The sequence below is a fragment of the Watersipora subatra genome, chromosome 8 (genome assembly GCF_963576615.1).
Source record: "Watersipora subatra chromosome 8, tzWatSuba1.1, whole genome shotgun sequence".
Lineage (NCBI taxonomy): Eukaryota > Metazoa > Bryozoa > Gymnolaemata > Cheilostomatida > Watersiporidae > Watersipora > Watersipora subatra.
Genome location: NC_088715.1, coordinates 51623104 through 51648389, shown reverse-complemented (window position 1 = coordinate 51648389; position 25286 = coordinate 51623104). Strand labels below are relative to the sequence as shown.

At 36.3% G+C, this 25286-nt stretch overlaps 2 protein-coding genes and 1 long non-coding RNA gene across 3 annotated transcripts; all 3 read right to left on the bottom strand.

The window, feature by feature from the left end:
- Positions 1-4895: 4895 nt before the first annotated feature.
- LOC137402055 (uncharacterized) lies at positions 4896-6802 on the bottom strand. Its single transcript, XR_010979433.1, has 3 exons — positions 6721-6802; positions 6347-6498; positions 4896-5779 (listed from the first exon to the last, which is right to left on the bottom strand). It is a non-coding gene; the product is annotated as an uncharacterized lncRNA (long non-coding RNA).
- A 12231-nt stretch (positions 6803-19033) lies between these two features.
- Positions 19034-21397, bottom strand: LOC137402689 (uncharacterized). Its single transcript, XM_068089194.1, has 2 exons — positions 21236-21397; positions 19034-20218 (listed from the first exon to the last, which is right to left on the bottom strand). The coding sequence occupies exons 1-2, from the start codon at positions 21395-21397 to the stop codon at positions 19034-19036; spliced, it is 1347 nt and encodes a 448-aa protein (XP_067945295.1).
- A 73-nt stretch (positions 21398-21470) lies between these two features.
- Positions 21471-24883, bottom strand: LOC137402687 (uncharacterized). The gene is made up of 2 exons (XM_068089193.1): positions 21602-24883; positions 21471-21497 (listed from the first exon to the last, which is right to left on the bottom strand). Exons 1-2 carry the CDS (start codon positions 24881-24883, stop codon positions 21471-21473), a joined length of 3309 nt encoding a protein of 1102 aa, XP_067945294.1.
- Between the last annotated feature and the right edge of the window lie 403 nt (positions 24884-25286).

Below are 25286 nucleotides of genomic sequence, written 5' to 3'. Positions count from 1 at the left end.
GAAAAATGAGAACACTACATCATGGAGTATGTGCTGATGCAAACGCAGAGGAGTTTGTGATAATGTGAACATTGTTATCAACGACGATCACCAAAATATTGCGGCATCAACTCTGAGATATGATGATATAGTGTGAACCAACCTTTAAATGAAATATACTAGGCAAGATTGCTTTGCGCCTACCAACTGTCTTTCATCATTGACGTCAATCAGCACGTGAATGCATAACAGTTTTGGTGGGCAGACATTTGCAACCTTGCTGATAAAAATAAATGATGATTTACTAATGTACTGTATGGTGTCACTACATTTATTGACATAGCGGCATGTCTTCAAAAGTAGTTGTTGCTTTCCATCTTAGGTCTGAGTCAAGAAAGAAAAAGAAAATTTGCTAAAATAAATTTAATTCAAAACGTAAATGCACACATTATACAAAAGTGTGCATTATACTTGAAAAAATATTGTAAATTCTTGATGACCACATCTATATATATATTTATCAAAGTATGTTTTATGTCTGTGTGTTGTGGGTCTGCATTCCGGCTATAGTTATTAAAATCTTAGAATAAAGAATCTGTACAAAGGCGAAGATTTGATCTCGGACCCTACTGCTCACCTGTCTGATACCCAATAGGCCACTGAGAATGTTGTGCCAGAATATTGTCTATTGTGCCAGAATACTTATGCCCATAGTTATATGCTGTGCTTTTGTCCCACACCTGACTCTCACCCACAGAATAATTGTACGTATATCTATTACACCTGACTTTCTCGCACAGAATAATTGTACGTATAGCTATTACACCTGACTCTCTTGCACGGAATAAATGTATGTATAGCTATTAAACATGATTCTCTCGCACAGAATAAATGTATGTATAATTATTCTACCTGACTCTCTCGAACAGCACGCTAGACTGCCTTGGTACTAGCTTTTATAATTTGCTTTTGAACTCTGATTTTATCTGCTGTTTTTTTCAATTCACATTTTCCTACTTCAGTTTCTCTGCAACCGTCAATCTAATGCTCTGCTATCTTTCGTTGCTTTTTAGTGATGTTGAAGTTATCATTTCACTTGCACAAAATTGAATGGTTATTTTTCAGCTATTCCACTTGATTTTCTCTCTATTGCAGCTTTAGCAAAACACACTGAACCGTCCTTGGAAAGATCGGAAAGATTATTTATGAACAACAACAATAGCAACCGTCTATTTAACCCTTTTGCAGGCAATGCGACATTTTTGTCACTTCGTGATACTCCGTCAAATGGGCGGAGCGACGTTTTTGTCGCCATAGTAACATATTTCTTTTATTGCGGCTTTTTGGTTAGCTAAATGCCGTTTTTTGTTTACTTTTTTGATTGATAGCAAGCTACGATATATTGGCTTCGGTTAGCCTCTAAAAAAATTTTCTATTTTCACAAAGCGATCATTTTTAGCAGTAATAAATGAATAAAAATTGCGGAAAAAATTAGAAAACCGTTCTAAATAATTTTTAATAATTTTTTCTTTTTGGTTTTGTGTTAGCCGTTATTTACTGAAAGCTTCGAGAGCTTTAATTTAGTTTATCGTCATGACGACTTCTAAGAGAACTCTCCGAAATTATTCTAATATAGCAAGTACTAGTACCGGAGTTACTAAGAACATCACAACTGACTGTGACTTTTTAGATTTAGTAGCCAGAGATGACAATGAATCAGGTTCAAATTGTGATTGGAATGATTTTACATCTGGAAATGAAATTGATGAAAAAGCTGGTAGCAGTAATGATGATGAGGTGGGTGGGGTGATCCAGTGCCTGGAAGAATATTACCAATATGAAGAGAGATAAATCTCCTACAATTCATCCGTTTGTAGTAGTGACAGGTCCAGTATTTACTCCAGTAGATGCTGTGCGATGGGTACAAAAAGACAAGAATAAGCACATGGTGCAAAGACAGTGATGTAGGCCTTTGTAAAGGAGAATGCTTTTGGATATATTATACAGAAATTGTGCTTATTAAAGTGTACACTTGTATCATAAAAAGATATACAATATATATATATATTTATCTTGGTAGATCTACATATATAAACATTTTTATGTTCTACATTTTTATTCATTTATAATATATAGATATAGGCCTATATATATATATATACATCTGGACATATACATGTATACATATGCATGTTTATACATAGATATATGCACACAATAACATACAAAAGAGTGTATAAACCTTTTAAAAGAAATTGATTTTCTGGAAAATTAATTTGCCCAGGGGGTCTGATATAGTCCTGAAAATTCGCCCGCGAAAGGGTTAAGTTAAGTTCATTAGTTTAATAATATATTACTATAATTCAAATAATATTTTATTGCCTTGGTATTATTGCCCATAGCCTCAGTTACTTTACTTTTACTCAAGTTGTTTGTTTGTGAAACAGCACCATTACCGGAACAAAGATCTCTGGCAATGCAATCTTCTACAGATCTAAAAGATTTGGTCCTTGTCTATGCTTTAGTGACAATCTGTAAACTTATGTATATATAGAGGTTTATTTCAACCATTTTAGCTGTTTTGTTTCAGCGAGTCTACCATTTACTGATAACATAGTGTAGTGTAATGCTTGCACAGAAGTAGGTTATTACAACAGAATAATTTTTTAGAATGAAAGGCTGCTTTTGCAATCCCAAACTTCCTTTACGTTGAGTAGACTGTGGGTGCAGTTTTTATGATGAAATAGGCAGTTGCACAAAAAAGAGTTAGTCAAAATTGCCAGATATGAGGTGAGAAGAACAGAGAAACTTGACGTCTGACGTGACATCTGCATGAATATTTATTTGCCAGATGCACTTTTTTCTTGATCGTATTCCACCTTACAACTGTTCAGGGTTGGTCTATGGTTATGACATATCTAAAACAATTAAATTGCCACAACTTTAGCAGATGCCTCTCAACGTAATATAGAATACTTGAACTTTTAATGGTGATTTTAATTTAATAGCTCCGTATTCCAAAATACTTTCACAAATGCCATGCATAGCATTCCATATGCACCGCTAGATAGGTATTTGCATATCCCATGTGAAGATATTCCAATAAAATTTCTGCCAGTTTCCCATCAGCACTGCACCACTGAGAAAGAATCAGGGTTTACTGTAAACGTATGTCAATTATATCAGCTTCTGTCAATAAGAAATTAGGCAGCTGACAAGCAGGTGAATGAAATTTTCCACTGTTGACATTACGCAATCTATTCATGCCAAATCTCGTGAGAATAGCTAAAGTGTAAAACAACTTATGATGCCTTTATAGTCTGAGAGCCTAACAGAGTATTGGGGCAGGTTTCCAAACCTGCCAAGATCTGTATTGAATACTCCGAGTTTTTGGCAAGCTGATAAGATGGCATGTCAGCAGAGTTACTTTGGCACACAAAAGTTTATAACACGCAGACTTTTATGGTTGGATGGATAGATTCTTGGATTCTGACCAAGCAAAAGAGCTGTCGACTTCATGAAGAAATGAATCCTTAGCAGATCATTTAGTTTCTTGAAAGAATATATAGCACAGGTGGATATTTTTCAAATGATCTTAGTTAATGAGCAATAATATGTATTTCAGAATTCCCATAGCGTGAGGACTGGCTCAGACATTGCTCTCTATGGAGTGTAAAATAGGTCATTAAATGGACCCGCACTTTCTACCTGTAACCTTCAGACACGGCGACATTGGTTTTAACCACATAGATGTGCGACTTTGAACTCTCAGTGGTATGGTAATTCCCATTTGTTGGTGTAAGAGAGACAGCCAAGATAATAATGAATATAATGTGGTTTTGGTCACACTGGCATGCAGTCATTTTATAGGTGAACCTAAGGTAACTTGAATGGCAAAGTGTTGTAACATTAAAATTTTGTTTAGGGGGATGCAAGAATACCCCTAAAAGTGTACTTTCGCCACAAAAATGAGAGCATGGTGCTGTAAAACGAATTTATTGTGCAAGAATTAATTTGATTGCTTCACGCTGTTATTTAGAAACAGTATTTGTAAACAGAGCCGTGTGGATGTCGTATTAAATAGAAAATATCGTCATTAAATAGAAACGGACTTCCTATCTGTAACCTTCAGACAAGACGACATTGGTCCTAACCACATAGATGTGCAACTTTGAACTTTCAGTGTTATGGTAATTTATTGATGCAAGAGAGACACCCAAGATATTAATGAATATAAAGTGGTTTTGGTCACACTGGCATGCAGTCATTTTATGGGTAAACCTAAGGTAGTATTAAGTTAACTTAAATGGCAAAGTGTTGCAACATTGAAATTTTATTTAGGGGGATGCAAAAGTTCCCCTAAAAGTGCACTTGTCAACTCAAAAAGTGAGAGCAGGGCTGTAAAACGGATTTATTGTGCAAGAATTTTATTTGATTGCTTCATGCTGTTACTTAGAAACGGTATTTGTAAACAGAGCCATGTGGATGTTGGTATTCGGGTCGTTAAGGGTTTTTGAAATCCTTTTCGTAATGGCGGAATACCAGCCATTAGGGTTCGAAGGCTTAAAGTATCCAACATATTTAACCAGATTTATAGCACACAACTCATCTGTTACCAGCAGAACCTGTATAAACCTGTCAAGCTGCCAAATTCTTGACAAAGGGAAATACCTTCTCGGGATAAAATTTGAATGACTTCTGGCAGTAAAGTTTATCTAATTATATTAATGTGCTGTTAAACCTTTTAGATGCCGGCAATAAAAAAAGAGCTCAAATGACAACTGAGTATTGGAGTTGCTTTACCTTTTATATATTGTGACTTTTTGACCTGTTGTGTAAAATAAAAGCATTAATGCAAAAATTCACCTTTTTGGCTGCCAAATGCTTTATAGTGAGTAGTCTGAATAGCAGTAGAAGTATTTACATTTTCCTACCTTTTAGGATAGAAAACTACCAGATAAACAAAGGAAACAAAATGGTTAGGATGTATTTCCTTTAAAATAAGTTTTTTTAGTCATTTTATTGTTATGCCTCTGCAGCTTAAAATACAAGTCTGTTTTTGCAAAATTATGGAAAATTTAGTAATTTTCCTTCCATTGCATTGCAAACAACAAAACAACTCATTTCAATTTTTGAATTTAGAAGTTTTCTCCTATATCATTCGTGAGCAACTGATCAGACAAGTTTATAGTGATCATAATTTTGGCAAATCCATGACATTCTTTGAGCTAATAAAAAAGAACGAATAAATATTATTAAGCATTAATTAAATGCAAGAAAATTTTTATTTTAAAAGTAAATAATGCGTCAGTTGCAATTTTGTTGTGGTAAAAAAATTCAAAGCTGCTGAGCCAAGACAATAAATGTTGCTTGATCTAAAAACAAATAGTATACAAATGAATACAATAAATCTTTTTTGATAGCAAACAAAAAATGTAGAGTATTATATACTTCTTAACAAATAGTTATTAAACATAAAATATAGTTATAATGCTTAATAAATAATAATTAATTACTTAATAATTAATAATAACTTAATTAATTAATTAATTTGTCTTTTAGCCAAAGTGTAATACTGAGTTGACCAGGCTTTCTGCTTGTCATAAAATCTCCCCAGGCAAATCCTGTACGCAAAAGGTGGTTCGATGAAATATTTGTATCTATAATGTAGATGGAAGAGCTAGAGACTAAATCTCATCATTAGCCTCTTCTGGTCTCTTGTCTTTGTCTTCCCTTTTATTATCTTTCTCTTTGTCTTTCTTTTCTTTCTTGTCTCCTTTTTCTTAATATTAGTTGACGTCTGCAGGAATATATAAATATTATTGTAATATCTTGTTTTGTTTGCGAAAGCCTTAATGTGGAACCAATATCTCACTGATTTAGGGAATAGAGCTAACAAACACCACAAGTTTTCCATTGTCACCTTATTCAGATATATAGTTGTCACCTTATTCAGATATATAGTTGTCACCTTATTCAGATATATAGTTGTCACCTTATTCAGATATATAGTTGTTACCTTATTCAGATATATAGTTGTCACATTATTCAGATATATAGTTGTTACCTTATTCAGATTTATGGTTGTCACCTTATTCAGATTTATGGTTGTCACCTTATTCAGATATATATTTGTCACCTTATTCAGATATATAGTTGTCACATTATTCAGATATATAGTTGTCACCTTATTCTGATATATAGTTGTCACCTTATTCAGATATATAGTTGTCACCTTATTCAGATATATAGTTGTCACCTTATTCGGATATATACTTGTCACCTTATTCAGATATATAGTTGTCACCTTATTCAGATATATAGTTGTCACCTTATTCAGATGGGTGTACATGCGGTTGGTACTTACTCAGGGTCATGCTAGCTGAGACACTGGTAGTCACTATAGGTTGAAGAATATGCTGGATCTCCTTCTGGTACAGCCCAATGACTTCCGCAGTACCAAATCATGCAGAGTTCTCCTGCCTCTTGGTCCCACTGGCTTGGGTGTGCACAAACTATCTACAAGTAATATAAATCTTTCTAATTTAAAAACAGTTCAGGCTATAGCAAGACATTTTTGGTAAAGTACGGCAGGCTTGTTAGCTGTTATGTTAGTGCAGTGACAAGTAAACTCATTTACCTCAGGTTTAAAGGTAGGTAAATGAGGCTATGAATGTTAATACTAAGGCTATAAAATACTACTTCAATTGTATTATCATAATATTCAGCTAATAAACTCACCTTAAACATATGTTGGTAGTTATTGTTGTTCATAAAAAAACCTTTTTAATCTTGCCAAGCTGCTGGCGGTATTGCTAGAGCTGCAATGGGGAGGAAATAAATTAGAATTGCATAAAATAACCATAAAACTTTGTGCAAATAAAAATATAAATTCAAATTTACTGAAAATCAAAATGTTCTTCAGACATTTAAAAAACTCACTTGAGTAACTATCAACCATCCTCCTTTTATAAATAATGCTGCTGCAATAAATATCGCTGCTGGAAACAGGATTTCCGTTGAAAACGCAAACCTCATTTTGTGCGGGTAGCTTGAACTTCATTCAAAGTATAAAAGAGTTCAGTAAATCTTCAATTAACAAAGTTGTTTCTACATTGTCTTTTTATGCTTCTTATTGGTTGATGGCCCCTCAACCAATAGGAAAGCTGACTGTGGGTAAGTTTTGAAAGAATGCTTCTGATTCGTTAGATTGGTTTGTAGTAGTACTTGCTGGTTCATTATGAACTGCCTAGTAAAACAGCCAGCTGACTTCTAGACGTAATAGCTAGAATGTTGCAAATTTAGCAAGAAATACTTTCTTGGTGTATTTTCAAGTGCTTTAATAAATTTTCAAAATATCTATTTTGAGATAGAAAAGTATTTTTATAACTTTGTACAATACACAAACTATTTGTAAACATATTTGTGAATATTTTAGCAAAGGGCTCGATATTTCTTATTTTTGGTACTTCTAAATATGCATTCTTTAAATTCTGCATTCTTTATTGCCATATATTAAAATCCCTTTCCAAAACGGCTCAAATGAGACATAGATGAACACGATGGCTTCTGTTTATACTTTCATGCAACCTCATTCATTGAAATATTTTCACAAATATACTTCACGCATTCAATAAAACTATGTCTTGTCATTAAGCGTCTATTTCATCATTATCATAATGCTGTCACTTTGAGCTCTGATATCTCATAACCTACCATAACAATTTGTTTAAATTGTAACCTTAGTTCGAAGAAGTACATATCGTCCTCTGATAAAATGATGAACCTGTTGGTCACCTGTGATAGTCAAAAAATGCTGCAAAAATTATCTGCGCTATTTGGCAGGAAGGACGGGTCACATGATCAGATCAGGACTAGACAATTAGACCAAGCTGAAACGAAACTGGAAAGTAGCGAGCATCTATATTTGATACGGGCTTTTTAGTAAAATCTGAAGTGTTTGTCATAAACTAGTGCTACGAGACACGTTTTATATTGAGCCTTTTATTGGCCTTTTAATTCATGCAATAACATCAAGTGTCAAAACAATAACTAAAATGTTTGAGAACGTCATCAAAATAAAGATATTCCAACCTACGGCGTTTTCGTGATGGCTGTGATTAACTGTTCGCTTTTTTAGCTTTTAAGAGCTTGTAATCATATTTGCACATATTGTGCACTTACAACACAGCAGAGTAAGACATGGTGATTCTTTTGAGACCAAATAACTGTAATGAGAATTTTGTTGCAAGTAAACCTTTAAAGTTTGTTAATTTTTTTCATTATCATGTTTTAAGATTTTTAAATATGCCAAGCAAAATACCAAAATAATTAACTGGTTGGCAAACTAAAAAGATCAGAAGTAGGCATTAAAAATGTCAGTAGCAGTGGTAGTAGTAGCAGTAACAGCAGAAGTAGTAGTAGTAGTAGTAGTAGTAGTAGTGGTAGTAGTAATAGTAGTAGTAGCAGTAGTAGTAGAAGTCGTAGTAGTGGTAGTAGTAGTAGTAGTAGTAGTAGTAGTGGTAGTGGTAGTAGTAGTAGTAGTAGTAGTAGTAATAGTAGTAGTAGTAGTAGTAGTAGTAGTAGTAGTAGTAGTAGTAGTAGTAGTAGTAATAGTAATAGTAGTAGTAGTGGTTGTAGTAGTAATGTTACCCTATATTATGTTAGATTTGTTATACTGTATTACGCTACATTATGTTGCACATTTTGCACTTTGTTACATAATGTAATATCACATTAAACTGCATGTATCTTATACCCAGATGCACCTGTAACAAGAAGCAATCATAGCTACAGGTGATTCAAAGCACTCCAACTAAAAACCACAGGTTGGATATTTTGAATTCCAAGAAATGGCATTAGTGGTGACATGAAGGACAGTCAAACTATGGTGGCTATGTTAATCGGGTAAGCCACTTCACAATGTATTAAAATGTATTTTGACCTGTTAATCAAATTACATTTGATGATTAGCAAGCTTTGCTGACTTGAGAAACACAGCTATGCTGTTCAGAATAAGTATGAGAACCTTTAATAGCAAAACCTAAAATAAACCTCAACTACGCAAATGCTAAAAGTCAGTCGAGTCGGTATAGCACACGTACACTTGGGTTGAAATACTTCTTGCCAAAATAAATAGTTTGCTTGGCATTGAACCAATGAATCCAGGATGGAAGCTGGCATAAACGGTTTATAATGACAGCAGTCAGAATGTCAAGATCAATGTTATCTCTTTGGGAGGCATTCCCAATCACATCATTTTACGGTTTTAGCCTTTTCGATCTTCAACCTGAGATGGCTCCTTGCCAACTTTTTTGCACTTCGACCACATCAGTCTTCCAACCTTACCCAATTTCTTTGCGAATGAAAGCTTGACAGGTGGTTCCAAGCAAACACTTCTTCTGGGTTAAACCAAGAGCTTTTAACTCTGCCTGCAAATGCTTATGCTTGTTGATGAAAAAATTGGGAATAAGGCTGGATTGGGTGATAAAAAGTAGAATACAACATGGATAATATAATACTATTACTGTGAGTTATGATAATGCATAATATTATATAATATAATGCAATATGATATAAAATAATATTTACTATAATAAAAGCTGTGTCTGTCTGTCCGTCTATCCAAAAACATCAGGCAAAAATATTGCTTCACATAGGGATCAAACCCATGGTTTCAGATCCTAAGGAAGGAGTGCTACCACTAAACCGCTTGGTCGCGTTGCTGTGCCTTTTTCAATCGCTAAAAACGTTTGGATAAAAGATCACACTACCTGGGAATCTAAATCAGATGCTACCGGTACCAACCAAGCACGCTACTATCTGCAACACTTGACTACCCATTTATCTCTAAAAAGATATCGCATAAAATAATATAATCTATTATGATGCCATATAATAAAATATAATTTATTACGATTTGATATAGCATTACATTGTAGAATACTTCATAATAAAATTTAACATACCATTATATACTATAATGCAGCACAATACAACATAGTAATCTCAAGTACACACTGCCCTTCATTTGGTTAACCGTTACCATATGTTTGAAGTGACCTGTCATCCTTTGCCAAAGGACCAAACACAGGCACCATCTTATTATTTTCCTTGTTTACACTCGTTACATTCTGACAGTCATCATCATTGACACAAGGTGAGCGAAGTGGTTTGGTCAGAACAAAGATGTGTTATTGAGTGGTTTCTTTATAAATAAGCTCTTCCAGAGTCAGTTATACTAAAGTAAGTCACACTTCCCACCGACTGGTTTTCAACGTTGGAGGAGTGTTTAGGTATATTTTTGTGATGTTTCGGACGCAAAGTAATTCCAACTGCAGAAATGAAGCAAGTTTTTATAGAAATGTCCTATTTGAAGCCAGGTTTAAACAAAAATTTGTAGTTTACATTTTCAAACTGCGAGGTGTCTTTAAAATTAATAAAACATTGTGCTGGAGTAAATAGAGACATGTTAGAAAGGAATCCGCACCAACAAGATTCAGCATGAAAGCCAGAGATTGATGACTCTTTTTAGCCAGGGTACTCTTATAAAGCAAATATACCACACAGGAAAAACTGGGACTGACATAGGGTATTAGAGTTTCCCTGGAATGCAATCAAATTGTTGGCATCACCACCCGAATCTAGTCAAACTGCCGGCTTATGACCGCAGTGGATTTATTGATTACCGTCACCGAGTATGGAAAATCAACTATTTTGCTATTTTTTGCAGTAATTACTTCCTGCTCAACGATCAGCACCTGTATGTAATATTTTATTGAGCCGGCATGGGAGAAGATAATTCCTCAGCAACACTTTTGGGACAGAGGAACTGCAAGTCGCTCCCTACATATGAGAAAAAAATCTGGTGAGCATGTTTGCTCTGTAAACGATGAGGCTGGTTTTGTTGAGGCCATCATTTTAATATTTGTTCATAATTACAACTAAATAACTAACATTTCTGTCAAATTAAAAATTAAAAACAACATCGTCATAATCCTCTCACTCTGCAGTTTTAACTATTGCAGCCTTGCTGTATCACCAGTTTTACGGCCACTTGAGCTTTTTCAGTTTCATTTAAAAATTATATCTTATGTCTAAAAGGGATAGTTCATTTTTGGTTAAAATGAATTAGTTAAAGAATTTGTATAGTGTACAAAAATACTACATATTTCATTGTCATCATGAGATTCTAGGGCATTCCCTTCATCAGCAGTGGCCCTCATTTGAATATGTATAGCAATACACTGTCGGTGAGGTCACTAAGGTGTTAATGAACATGGCATAGTCTAATTATATGGAGTCCTCTAGCAGCGAATTGATCCCAGCAATTCTGGTTGATGTCAGCAATAGAAATAGAATTACTTATGAAAGTAAGTTACAACCACTTTTAACTATTAAATGAAATTTGATCAACTCTATTTTTAATCTACAAAGAATTTTCTCGCTTTCGTCATTTTGGTATATGGAAGCTCAAATATATAATATATTTGCCTTTTTGATTCTTGCCTTCTTTTCCATTCAATTCTTGTTACTTTTTACGGATTCTGTATTGTTCATAAAATATAATGCACGAGTATGTTGCATGCAGAAGGACATGTATATGCACATACAAGTTTATGCATAGTAATTGTGAAAGCTTAAAAAGTTGCGAAAGTTTAAGACTTCTGTTAAGCTTATGGCTATTACTTCAAAAATAGTCTACTTAGCATAAATTCTCATTTTGCTTATAAGTTTTGGAACATAACCTCCTCCCATCCTCAAAGTAAAATGGTCTACTGTATCACTTGGCTAAAATTAAAACATGCTAACAAATCTCCACCGCGATGCCTGGCCATTATAGTAAGGGGCAATTAATCTAGTCTCAAGTTTTTAGAATTACCTGGCTGACTACCTTCTAGTTGGCCCTTTTTTAGTACTCTTCGTAGAAAGGTATTTACTATAGTCCCTGCTGGCAGTTCTGAACTATTAAAATGTTATCCCTATTACGCAACAGATTTTTAGTGTTATGGAATGCTCTTTGATGAGGTGATTATAGCGGCAGATTGCCCGTGGTGGTGCCATTGAGACCGACAGCGTTCATCAAAGTCACACCACAAGTACAGTGCAACTAATAATTCAGCGAGTACGAGTGTGTATCACGAATGTACTCGTTAAATCGAAACAGTCAACTTGATTGCTGGCTGTATTCCTACTGAAACAAACAAACTTGACTGAGTCATGCATCTGGCATCTAAAATGCATCATGCTACAGCGGCTTCTAAGCTTTTAAAGCATTCTAACATATTCTTTTGAGCACGAATAAGTAAACTTTGCTTTCTAATTTGCAAACATAAAATATTTTATGTTTGTATTAACTGACTTTTAGCAAGAAACATTTCTTTAAAATATTAGGCCAATGATTTTATTTTATCAGACTGAGCAAAAGGTTCTTCAAAAAATGTGTTATAAAAATTTTTTTAGAAAAATTGTAGTGTATGCTAATAATGAATTGTTACAAAGATTAAAAAAACACTGCTCTGATGCAGATGACAAAAACTGAATCAATTCCATCACCATTCATTGATCAATTATCCAGAGTTGCTGGGCCTACGTATGGTTTATTTAAACTTTAATGGCTTAGAAAGAATGTCTATACGTAAACACAAGCGAGTAGACATCTCGAAATTTTATTTATGGTTATATTACTACTGATTTAAAACCAACAAACTTACTTTGAACTTATATCTTTGTTTGTAGTAAATGTGGACACATTTAAGTGAGTTCAAATGATTTGTGCGAACAAGACAGTCAATTATAAGTAAGACTGACATAAAATTTGTGTCGAAAATGTTAAACATAACTTTTGCTGGTGAAATATTTTTACAATTGCTTGGAAAATAACTGAAAAAAAGTTTTAATGTCTTTTGCGAGATGTGAATAAGTTAAAGCGTTTAAACTTGTTTTTTAAACTGAGTTTTCCTGAATATTTAAAGTTCTGTTCTGATGGTTAAGTGATACTCTGATTTTAAAACTTTTTTTGAAGATTTTAAAGTAATTTGAATAGTTATTTTATATTGTCAACTTTTGATATACCTATTCTTGGCAGATATTAATATTGGCAAACATTAAACATGAAATTATGAGCAAATATTAACACTTTCAGGTATAAGCTTGTATCTACCTGCAGGTCCGCTAAACCTAAACCATATTAACAACATACCATAATCTGTAAAAGTACGTAGAATATCACAATTCTATTTGAACTGAATATCATTTTGAAGCTTTGAGCTTGTAGAACTTGATGAAGAAAAAATTTAAATCACATAGAGCATCTAGTATTTGCACTCTTTCAAAGAAGTGATGTTTCAGAGGCAACTGACCAAACATCGTCACTATGTTTCCATGACGGCGCATGATGCGCAAATTTGAGCCAATCCACAAGTTAACCGCATCATTGAAACGGCATAAATACCCAAGCTAAGCGGGTTTTGCGATTCGCAAAACTTTATCAAATCAATCATGCTTGCGAAGGATGGAAACAGTACTTGCGAATGATATGCATTGAAATACCGCGCCAGCTATTCAATTTTAAACATTTTCAATACTCCCGTTCGTTCTTTCTCGATCGAATTTGATATGTTTGCGTTGCTATCACATGCGTCGATAACTTTGTTGCTATTTATTAACTTATAGCGTAGTATTCCTTACCTTTTTAACAAGGGGCCGTAATCAATCCACATCACATGAATGTCTATAGAAATTATTTGTTCACAAAGTAACTTGCACACAACTCCAAATCCGCATGATGCGCGTCATGAGCGTCATGAGCGTCATGCGCGTCATGCGCGTCATGCGCGTCATGGAAACATAATGAATAGTTGTGGTGAACCAAGTCTGATAGAGTGGGTGAATTTGTTATGAATAGAATAAAAACTCTAGTCTAAAGTTATTGTTGCTAAAGAATAGAAACTTTTTAGTTTTTTTATTTTTTATTGTTCAATATTGAGAATTTCTATCAGTGTGTCATTAAAAACTAAGTTCTGTCAGCAGTCATTTTTAATTTCTCAGTAAATTAGAAGTGTCTTCAATATGTTGGTGATATCTCAATAACTAACTGATCAGTCAATCAATCAAACTGGTCAATCAATGTGAAAATTTTAAATTAAGTTGAAAACATAAAATAAGCAAAGTGCTATTTTCATAATCTTCTTAGTAACAAATTTACTAACTAATAACTAAGTAATTTAACTAGTAAAGAGAAAATAGAGCAGAGTTGTGCAGCCGAGTGTATGCAGACGCAGAATCTGGAAGGCAAACATTCTTTGATTTATTTTGGGCCAAGACTTGAAAGGGTTAAAATCTTCTCAGCTTCTTTGCTGCTGTAGTTAGAGCGCTAGACAGGCCTCCACTATTAGTTGGTAGTATTTTGGTACCAAGTACAAGTCGGCCACAGCAAAACATCCACACAATCATTAACTTTTGACCTTGCATGGTTTAGACTATTATAGAAAAGTGACAAATCACTGGTGGAGTAAAATGATGCCTGAACTGTTTTGTTATCCCTATAAAATAATAGATGTCAGACATGATGGAACCAATAATACTTTGCCGCCATGACCTTTGACAGTGCAGGTTTTGGAAACTTGCCAATTTTAGCTTAGGCTTTCCCACTGCAGCATTTATATTTTCTGGTAGATCTAGTAAGTGCGATTCTCATCCTATAACGTGACAGTTTAACACGTTGACGAATGAACGCTCTTGATTAGAGCATAAAAACAACTCCGTCCGCGCTCATCAGATTCGGTGTACTGCAATCATCCTGCTTTTGTAGTTACCTCTATAACACCACTTCTTGGAGAGAGAGAGAGAGAGAGAGAGAGAGAGAGAGAGAGAGAGAGAGAGAGAGAGAGAGAGAGAGAGAGAGAGAGAGAGAGTGTGTGTGTGTGTGTGAACAATAAGATGTTTATACTATCTGATTTCTGTTTTTTTAGTTTTACAAGCTTCAAAATGACCTTAAGTTGAAAATTTTTGCTATTCTAAATGCTTTCACAGTTGATGAAAAGTTGTTGATACTGTCTTTGAGCAGTGGTCCTGCTTTTATGTACAATACTCGCGGCAACAAAGTGTTAAGTTTATCAGAAAATTGTTTTTTCACCATAACTATCACTAAAGGTTGATAAAGTGGAACAAAACGTGCTTTGATAATTTTAAGCAATGCATTTCAGACTGGCCCTACAAAGTTCTCACCTCGAATAACATGCTTTTACATTGCGCTTCCTAGCCTTTGAGTAATTGTTATCTTAAGAAAAAAGCCTGGGTTCTTCTAATAGCTTTCAAACGTAACACTTCAGTTTCATCCAAAAGAGTTGTTCATTTTTGGTAGCGATTTTGAATGTTCATAAATAATGCTAAGCCTAGGAGAAAATAGTAAATTTAAGAAGCTGATTTTAAAATGCGTAAAACTTGAGTTACTGACATAACAGTCTAAAAGATACCTAACATTCAATAGAACCTGATAACTAGAGCTATATTAACTGTTATGGCTACTAAAAAGGGCCGCCACTGAATACTGTAACTATAATAAGAAATAAGCTATAGGCCAGGAGGTGATGAGTGACAGTGTTACGGACAACTTGTAGACTTAGTAGATGAGCACTTATAGTTTCATAAAACAGGCATTTTTTGTTTAATGATGGTAATTTGTTCGATAATGCTTCTCTTGGCGATAAACAAATTTGTTGTTAAATAGGTGAAGCTGTTTTGCTATAATTCGGCAAAATGCTATTTTTTTCATTTTTTCTTTTTTAGACATCAAAGCCTTATCAACTATTTTGGTAGTATTTTAAAGTTTTATTCAATATTTCAGTCATAATTTTCAAATATTTTAAAAATCTCTGCTAAACAAAAAATTTGGAAGTGAATAGGTCTAGCCATGTCACCATCATTTGGTTATTTTTTCTTATTTTTCCCTTTATTATATATTTATATATATTATATATTCATTGATCTTTAAAGAGTAGAAATATTTTTTTATATACATTTTGATTAAATATAAGGATATGGAACTTAAAAATGAGCACTACAGATATAATCTTAAAAACCACATGACTGACACAGGAAGATGCTAAGCGTGATGGAGAAGGGGTCGCTACGCCGCCTTAGCCAACTTATCGTATTTATGAGACAGCATGCAGTTACACTCACAAACGTACTGCCACTGCACCAACATAATTACTAGACATTTGAGTTAACTGATTATTGGGCGCATTTAAAGTCATTGCTCCGAGTTGTCTTTATCTAAGTACCTTGTTAAAGATGTAGTTGCACGAAACTTTAGTTGATTTTATCAGAAAGTATAAATATTATTTTATTATTCATGATTGTTTTTAATATTTTGAGGTGGTCTGACTGCTAAGATGCTTCAAGATTAAAATAAATAAAACTTTATCGTAGTTAAAATGTTCAGAATAAAAAGATGTGCCCAAACTTGCTCAAAATGATGTATATAGCAAAGAGGCTGCCGGTATCTCGCTCTTATTCACATCAGCTATCGCTATTAAAATTGAGCTCTACTCGGCTCTATCGGCATATATTTTAATTTGTATTTACTCATAATCGTAGAAATAAAATTTTTAATCTAGTTACAGATATATTGCTATAGGTGTCACAAATGTTTCAAATAAGGTAATTAAAATTTGTCCCTTTAGTCTCCTCAAAATGCTGTGTAAACGTATAAGTATCTGGCTACGATTCTTTCAGTCTGCAGTAATTAGGTCTTCAAGTAAATTTAGTTCATTGGTGCCTTTGTATCAGTAAAGTTTTTAGTTGTAACCCACAATTAGAAACCGCCTCTTTGAAAAGAATATGTTCAAATATATCATTAAACCAAATGCATCTTTAAAAAGTCATGTAGGCCTATAGTATTTAATCATTATTAGTATCAATTTGTAAAAAATTTTCTACTGATCACTTTTGATTATTTAATAAAGCACAAAAAAAGCATTTTTTAGCTGACCAAAGTGTTGAACAAGCAAAACAATGTCTATTTCTTTTAAATCAATCTACCCACCATTTCAACTCCAAAAATAAACTTGTACAGCAAAGGGTTAATAAAGCTCTTCCCTACCTGGTTGGTGGTTTGTGGTGTAGATTCACCTGTTTTGGTCTCTTAATAGCTCTGAGTAGCTCTTAATATTCGGTTCAATAGAATTGAGTCGAGCTACATGTATGCAAAAGCACTTGCCAATACAGCTCTGATAACACTTCATAAACCTACCTATCAGACAAGTTTTTGGCACAGATAGAAATGGGCTAAGATGTATTTAATATTTTTTGCAAATCATTTTTCATTCATTACTATGCGAATAATATTTTGCAAAATAATTTTTAAGATTATGTTTTGCATTATCTTTAACATTAGTATTTCATTATATAACTTTTACCAGCCAAAAAATTTTCATCTCAGCAAAAAGTTTTCATTTAATACATCCATATAAGTCGTGGTCACTCATATAGTTTCAGCTCATATAATCGAAAAAATTACTCTACTGCAGTAAACTCAAACTCTGTATGTATGTGAATATTCCTACTTATCTTTGGTCCTAGGATGTGTAGCTCTCACTATGCTGTATACACAGGTTGGTAGTGGTCTCCACTCTGCTTTTGTACCAATACCAATGATTTGCAGGTGAATGACTTCCTCCATCTTTACATACCATGTTGTACATCTCATTTTTTCCAGTCGTTCCATTGTTTTCAAACTCCCGCATCTGGATACTTGGGTACAAACAAAACATTAAACTTTTATTATCTTTGGATAATTTATTGAGTGTCGCTTGGAAGTGATAAGACATCTAGTAAAATTATCAGCAACAAAAATACAATTAGCTACAAAACTTACCATGGTAGTGTCGGCAGTTATGAAAGGCCTCTCTCAATCGACTTGGTTTTATAAAGTCTGTAATCTCTTGCACTTCTGCAACACAATTGAGACCAGTCTGAGGAACAGAATGCCACATATCATGGTTTGTGCAGCACATATTCATGCCTCTCTTTCCTGTGTATGGCATCTGTATACTTGGGTGCTAACACAATATTAAACTTTTAAAATATTTTAATAACTGATTGAACTTTATATAACTTCTAATGAAAAAAGTTGCAACACAAATACATATAGTTACAAAATTCACCGTGGTGGTGTCGTTAGTTATAATGGGCTACTCTCAATGAACCTTGTAGAGTTTTGAGAAAACTCTAAAAACACCAGATTGTGAGAGTTAGATTAAGATGCACTGATGTAGTGAGCCGTTTAGAAGTTTATTGACAAGTTGATTCTCGTTATATCTCACCACACCGTGAAATCTAAAAGATTATAAATTCATGAGTGTGTGTTCACATTACTAGTTACAGATAGTGATTAAAACATAGCAAATCTTAACAAAAACAATAATAGTGAAGCAAATATTGCAATTTTATAATAATTCAGTATTACTTTGATAAACTGACCTTGCCTCCGTTCCCACAATCCTGATTAAGAGTATATTAAGGCTTGTATAGCTTTGTTCAGGTTAGACTATAATTTTACATCTTGTTGATTGTGCTACTGTACAGCAACTGCCTAGGTAAAATTTCTGTGGGTGGTTATCATTCGATCGTTAACTGGCATGGCGGGAAAAGAAAATGCTATTATTGCTGACTTTGATTAAAACATGTTGACACATCCTAGTGTGGATGACTTTTGTGGCTCAGACAGAATGAGTATGAAGAAGTTAACTGCTTACGGATGTTTTCATAATCTATTCGGGATGAGTGATGTGCCATTGGTGATGTGTATGAATGAAATCTATTTATATTGTCAAAGGTAACCGGTTCTTGATTTAATTTTATTTTACACTCCCACCAAATTTATTTGTTAAATTTATTATTGGTTTTACTTGACTGCAACAACAATAGGCTCTTTTGCTCTTATGCGTTATAGCATACTATTACTACTTACTTGGATAACATAATAACTAACTCAAGTGTTACTACTACTACTACACGGATAACATAAAGATAACTAACCAATGTCAATCTAGGCTTTCAAAACTACAACCACTTTTGTGATCGGTCGATTCAGCACTGTTGCCTGCTGTATAGGCCTGCCATTCCGGTCAATGAGTCTGTTCCCCAAGGTTACCTCAACTGTTCGCACAAGACCATCCTTACCCGCTACTGCATTTGATACACGTCCAATTCTCCAATCACATCTTGCCATGTTATCATCCTGAATCATTACTATGTCATCGACTGACATGTTTTCCTTCTTCTGAGTCCATTTTTGCCTTTTCATTATCATGTTCAAGTATTCATTTTTCCATGTCCTCCAGAACTCGTTGGCAATCACTTGGGAGTGCTTCCATCTTCTCCTACCGTAAACATCGTCAGACTCGAATGTTCCTGGCGGGGGGGCAACTAAGGGGGTAACCTTGCCATTCAGGAGCAGGTTGGGAGTCACAACAGGATCATTAGCATCAGTGATTTTGGTACCTGTTAATGGCCGGCTGTTGATGATGTTTGTAACTTCATAAAATGCAGTGCGCAGTGTTTTCGCATCTACCATTTTGAATTGCATTCTCATACCATTGAGGATGTCTCTAGCTGTTCTTATCATGCGTTCCGTTACCCCACCTTGGTGGCTAGCAGTGGGTGTGTTGAAGTGAAACTCAATTCTGTTCTGTTCCAAATATCCTTTCATTTGTGAGTTGTTCACGCATGATTCTTTGGCCAGTTCATTTCGCATACCAACGAAGTTGGTGCTGTTGTCAACAGTCATGGACTGAATTGGTCCTCGCAGAGCCATGAAGCATCTCATCGCCTGAATGAGACAATCTGTTGTCATTTCCTCTAGCAGTTCTATGTGGACTGCTCTGGTGTAGAAACAGGTTATCAACAGCCCCCAGCGTTTCACTTCGCTTCTTCTCTCTTTTATGTAGAATGGTCCGAAGACATCTGCCCCGATATGAGTGAAAGGCGCAGCCCTCTCTAGCCGTTCGTTTGGTACATTTCCCATGTACTGCATGGCAAGCTTGCCTCGAAGGCGCTTACATCCCACACAGTTGTTAAGAACACTCTTCACATTGGCTGGCCCGTTGATCAGCCAGTATCCATTTTCTCTCACAGCTCCTAAGGTGCTGCGGAATCCCATATGATAAATCTTTTCGTGGTAGTGTCTTGTTATCAAGGTGCTGAGATGGCTATGCTTTGGGATTATGATCGGCTTGTTCCAGATGTTTGAGATTGTTCTCCCACCAACACGGAGTATGTTCCTGTCATCTATTTGGGGGTTAAGATTTTTCAAGGACTCTTCTCCCACCATGCTAGGATACGCTTCCTGTTGTACTACTCCAATTATGAAGTTTTCTGCATTTAAAAGATCATCTGGGCTGATTGACGGTTTTCGCCATATTCTTGTGGTTTTAGCTTCTGCTTTCCTATTCTTGTATTCGGTGATCACTTTCTTGAGCAATGCTAGGCTTTTGATAAGAGTCGTCCACCTGCTAAACTTGGTGAATTTGCTTGCCAGGGTGGTTGTTTTAGTTGTTACTAGAGAATTGATACTTCGGATTTCAGGATCATCTGCTTGAAGTGAGGTGTTCACCGTGTGTTCTCTTATGTACTTGTTGATGTCATTCTGTTTGAGGAAGGCGGGACCTGTGAGCCATGTTTCCATTTGTACTTGCTCTGCCATACAGCCTCTCGATGTGAGATCTGCAGGGTTATCCTTCGTGGATACCTTTTTCCACTGACTTGCGTCTGACGAATTTCTGATCTCTGCGACTCTATTAGCCACATACACGTGAAACCGTTTGGCTTCATTATGGATGTAACCTAGAGTTATGGTCGAGTCTGTCCAATAGAATTCTTTATCTATTGGTAGCTTAAGCTCCTTTCTCAGCAGGTTGGCTAGCCTGCAGGCCGTAACCGCTCCTTGTAACTCGAGTCGAGGGATTGTAGTCACTTTCTTTAAGGGAGCCACTCTCGACTTTGACATGATGAGGTGGCACGCAATTTCTCCTTCTGCCGTCGTGTACCGCAGGTATGAGCAGGCACCGTAACCTTGACTGCTCGCATCACTGAAATGGTGTAACTGGATTGTTTTAATGTTTCCCGGAGGTTTCAGACAGCGCTTGATGCTGAAGTTGGCTAGTTTTCCTATGTCATCTAGCCAGTCTCTCCACTCTCTCATGTCGCCAGGTTCTAGCAACTGATCCCATTCCAAGTCTGCAGCTGTGACTCTTTGTAGGATGAGTTTGCCTTTTAAGATGAGTGGTGATATCAGGCCCATCGGGTCATAGATTTGTGCAATTTTGGAAAGCACGTTTCTCTTCGTGATCATAGCGTTGTTGGTTTCTGGGGCTGAAAAGTGGAAGGAGTCGGACTCTAAATTCCATTCCATCCCGAGGGTTCTTTCATTAGGAAGCTGTTCTTCGAAGATGTTGATGTTTTTGATTTGCTCGCTCCTTTCTGATTCAGGTATAGCCAAAAGTACAGTTTTCCTGTTGGAGTTGAACTTGTGTAGTCTGATATTTGCTTTGGTGCAGATCTTAACTGCATTAGTGATTAGATCAATGGCTTGTTCCTCAGTGCTCACACTGCTTACGCCATCGTCTACGTAGAACTCCTCTTTTAAGAATTTTGCAGCATGTTGGTGTTCCTCTTTGTAGTCATCAGCTATTCGGCGCAATCCGTATGTTGCTACACCGGGGGAGCTCGCGGCACCAAACAGATGTTTGGTCATCCGGTAGTCCTTGATATTTCCATTCTTGCCAGTCCATAGGAATCTGAGAAAGTCTCGGTCAGGCCTATCAACAATGAAGTTGAGAAACATTTGCTGGATATCGCACGTGATCGCTACAGGTTCTCTCCGGAAGCGTAGCAAGATTCCAAGCAAGGAATTAAGATTGTCAGGCCCGCTTAACAGCTCATCATTTAGAGCTACTCCCTTAAACTTTGCGCTCGCGTCAAATACCACTCTCAACTTACCTTTTCTTTTGTGTCTCACGCCAAAGTGTGGTAGGAACCATACTTTACCTGATTCTGTTATGCTTGGTGCTTCTTCCGCGTGTCCTGAGTCAATCAGATCCTGCATAAAATTGTTGTATTCACCTTGGTAGCTTGCATCAGCGTTGAATTTCTTCAGGAGTCCTTTGAAGCGTTGCTCAGCTTGAGCTCGGTTGTTGGGTAATGTTGGAGGTGCAGTGAAGGGTAAAGGCATTATGTAGTTGCCACTTCTGTCTACCTCCGTTCTCTGTTCCATGATTTTCAGGAACCGAATGTCTTGTTGCGAAAGTTTGTCATCTGATTCGGCATCCTTGAAGTCTTGCTCCAGTAGGTCCATGATTTCCTTGCCTGCTGAAGTCATGTATGCTTTCCGGTTTACTGGCAGTATCGGCTCACGTCCCCCACACATGGTCCAACCGAATAATGTTTTCACTGCAAAAGGCTCACCTTTGGTGCTCGTACGAGTTTCCAGTGGCTGAATGACCTCGGTGTAATTCATTCCAATCAGCAGCCCAATTGGTATGTCTAACAATGGTGGCATATGTTTGGCTATATCGGACATGTGTCGAAATCGTTTGGCCTGCTCGGGTGATGGTAATTGACTCTTGTCACACTGGATGTTTCTTTTGTAGGCGTTTATGGTAGCTGAACTGTCATTCATAAAACCTGTTAGGTGGAGATTGTCGTATCTCTCTATATCTGATGTCTGTTGTCCATTCATTGTGTGGATAGTAACATTGGGCTCTATAACACTTACCTTTGCTTCTAACCTCTTTAGAACTTGAGGGGATGCGTAGCAGGCATCCGACATGTTGTCTAATAGTGCGTAGACTAACATTGATTTTCCAGACGGTACCGACATCTTAACTGGTATGGCCATAGTTGTGAGTCCATTAGTTGTAGTTGTAGCCAACACGGTTTTTGTGGTGTTGCCGGGTGGTTCACTCTTCAGGTTTGTTTCGTTCGGTAGTACTTGTACTCTCTGAGTACCGCTGTTAGTTGTGGCTGGTGGATTTGGTTGAGTTTGAGTAATTTCTTTTCTAGGTTTGAAGTTCGGGTCGTGGTGGACTGTAGCATGACTTTTTCCACAGACGCTGCATTTCAGCTTGATTGCACACTCTTTGTAAAGGTGTCCTGGACGAACGCATTTGAAGCAGAGGCTGAGCTGTCTGATGGTTGAACTCTTTTCTGCCTTGGGAAGTCTCTGCAGTTTACGGCATTCGCTAACCTGATGGTTATCTAACTTGCAATGAACGCATCCTTTATCGATAGCTGTTGAGAATGTATTCCTAGATTGACCAGGTCCTTTCAGTCGCTTATCTGGTAGTTTTGTTTTGGAGTTGAATCCTCTTGCTAGTGGAAGTTGTCCTATCTTTGCTTCTTCTTTTACGAAGCTGCAGAACTCCTTAAAGGTTGGGTAGCGGTAATAGCTTTCTTCAGTTTTGGCTACTATTCTTGCCCACTTCCACTTTAGGCGTACTGGTAGTTTTCTGCACATCTTTTCATTTTCGCTGTAATCATCCAACACTCTCAAGGAATGGACTGAACTCTGGGCACTCAGCAAGTGGCCTAAGAAGTCACTAAATTCTAGTAAAGTTTTTCCATCATCGGATACATTCGGCCACTTGGAAAGCTGGTCTCTAAAACTCCTCGCTAAGATGTGCTCGTTTCCATATCTTTCTTTCAAAAGTTGTCGCGCTGCAGCATACGCATGTTCTGTGTTTGACATGAAATGTCCTTCGATAGCTTTCTTAGCCTCGCCACCTGTAAACTTCTTGAGGTAACGAAGTCGTTCTACTCCATCAATTCTCTCGTTACGTAGGTACATGTCGAAATCTACTTCCCAGTCCTTGAACTGTAATAGGTCTCCTTTGAATACATCTGGCTCAATGCTTCGTTTTCGTATGGCAGATGCTAAAACATCAGCTAGTTTGTCCATTGGATCTGTCCGGTTGTTTGTGCTTGTGCTAGGACTAGGAGCTTTAATTTCTCTTTGATGCCGTCTTTCGCTGGATTGTTGTATTGCCTGTTGAGGGCGGAGATCAGGCTCACTTTGTGGAGTCGGCTGAAACTGCAAAGCATTTTCTTGATGTTGTTCTGAGTGATCTTCAGCTGCTTCCTGGTTGTGTACACTACCTTCGGAGTGTTGCTGTTCTGAGCTTTGTTCTTCTGCATTTGGTGATGCAGCTGGTAGTTCATGTCCATACATTCTTCTTTGATTACTCTCATCTGTTAGTTCTTGAAATAGTCTTGCGTTTTTGTTAATTTCTTCGTTTAGGTTTCTCATCATCTCGGCCTGCCTTTCTTCTTCTTGTTCTTCGAGTGCATCAATATCTTTATCTATGCTGTCTCTAAAAAACTTCATTTGAGCGAGCACCTGGGTGTACGTGGTTTGAAGGGATTTGGGAAGCTTGCCTTCATCATTTTCATGGCGTGTCAGCAGCTCCTGGTATGTGCCAAGAATTTCCTTAGCCTGGTCACCCAATGCATCGTGAATGTCATAAAGCAAGTCGAGAGAAATCTCTTGAGACAACTTCTGTTGAGAGACCTTGATAAGTCTGTATGCAGAACTAACCAGTTTTGTGAGCTTAGTACTTAACTGGTAAATATGGCTTTCCGTAGCCTTAAGACCTGAACCAACATTTCTGCGCTCTCGCTTACGCGTCATATTTTCTGCAGCTATAGCTGTGGAGTTGTTAGTAGGGTTATCCACAACAGATTCTGTCACTACGGTGCTACTACCATTATTGGTGGGTTTATCAAGAACGGGTTCAGAATTTTCAGCATTAATTTGTTGTTCAAGTTCTGCAATAGCCTCTGTTTCATGGCTCGACAGATCAGCAATGGCATTATCACTCAAATCATTTACTGGACTAGACATTTTAAGACCGTATAGATACCTATTTTAGCAATGTTTATCTTTCACGCTTGTTTATGCCTTTGGATTTGTCAACAATCAAATCTGTTCAGCTTACACGCAGGGGTGGTTGCCAGTTAATTTTCGAATGATTTACAATATGAGGCAATTTTAAAACTCACAAATGCACAAATATTTACACTCTTATAAAAACTATAAATGAAAAGAATAATGTTGATATCGAGAATTGTTAGTAATTGCAATATGACAGACAAATTAAAGCAATTACACAGGTTATCTAGCGAAGAAAGAAATGAGTGCCTATATTGACAGTTGAATTCGTTGCACTATGCTATGAGTTAGTTATACACGTGTGTCAAATGTTCACTGTTTCTTGTTTACTTAGCTGCTTGAGTAGACTGCTGCT

What these genes read in the sequence shown, in the direction of transcription:
- LOC137402687 (XM_068089193.1), bottom strand. Translation starts at nt 24,883, where the DNA reads ATGTCTAGTCCAGTAAATGATTTGAGTGATAATGCCATTGCTGATCTG. An exon ending in AGTTCTACGTAGACGATGGC is followed by an intron (nt 21,498 to 21,601) that starts GTAAGCAGTGTG and finishes CAACTCCAACAG; the next exon opens with GAAAACTGTACTTTTGGCTA.
- LOC137402689 (XM_068089194.1), bottom strand. Translation starts at nt 21,397, where the DNA reads ATGGAATGGAATTTAGAGTCCGACTCCTTCCACTTTTCAGCCCCAGAA. An exon ending in GCAAACTCATCCTACAAAGA is followed by an intron (nt 20,219 to 21,235) that starts GTCACAGCTGCA and finishes ATCTGGAACAAG; the next exon opens with CCGATCATAATCCCAAAGCA.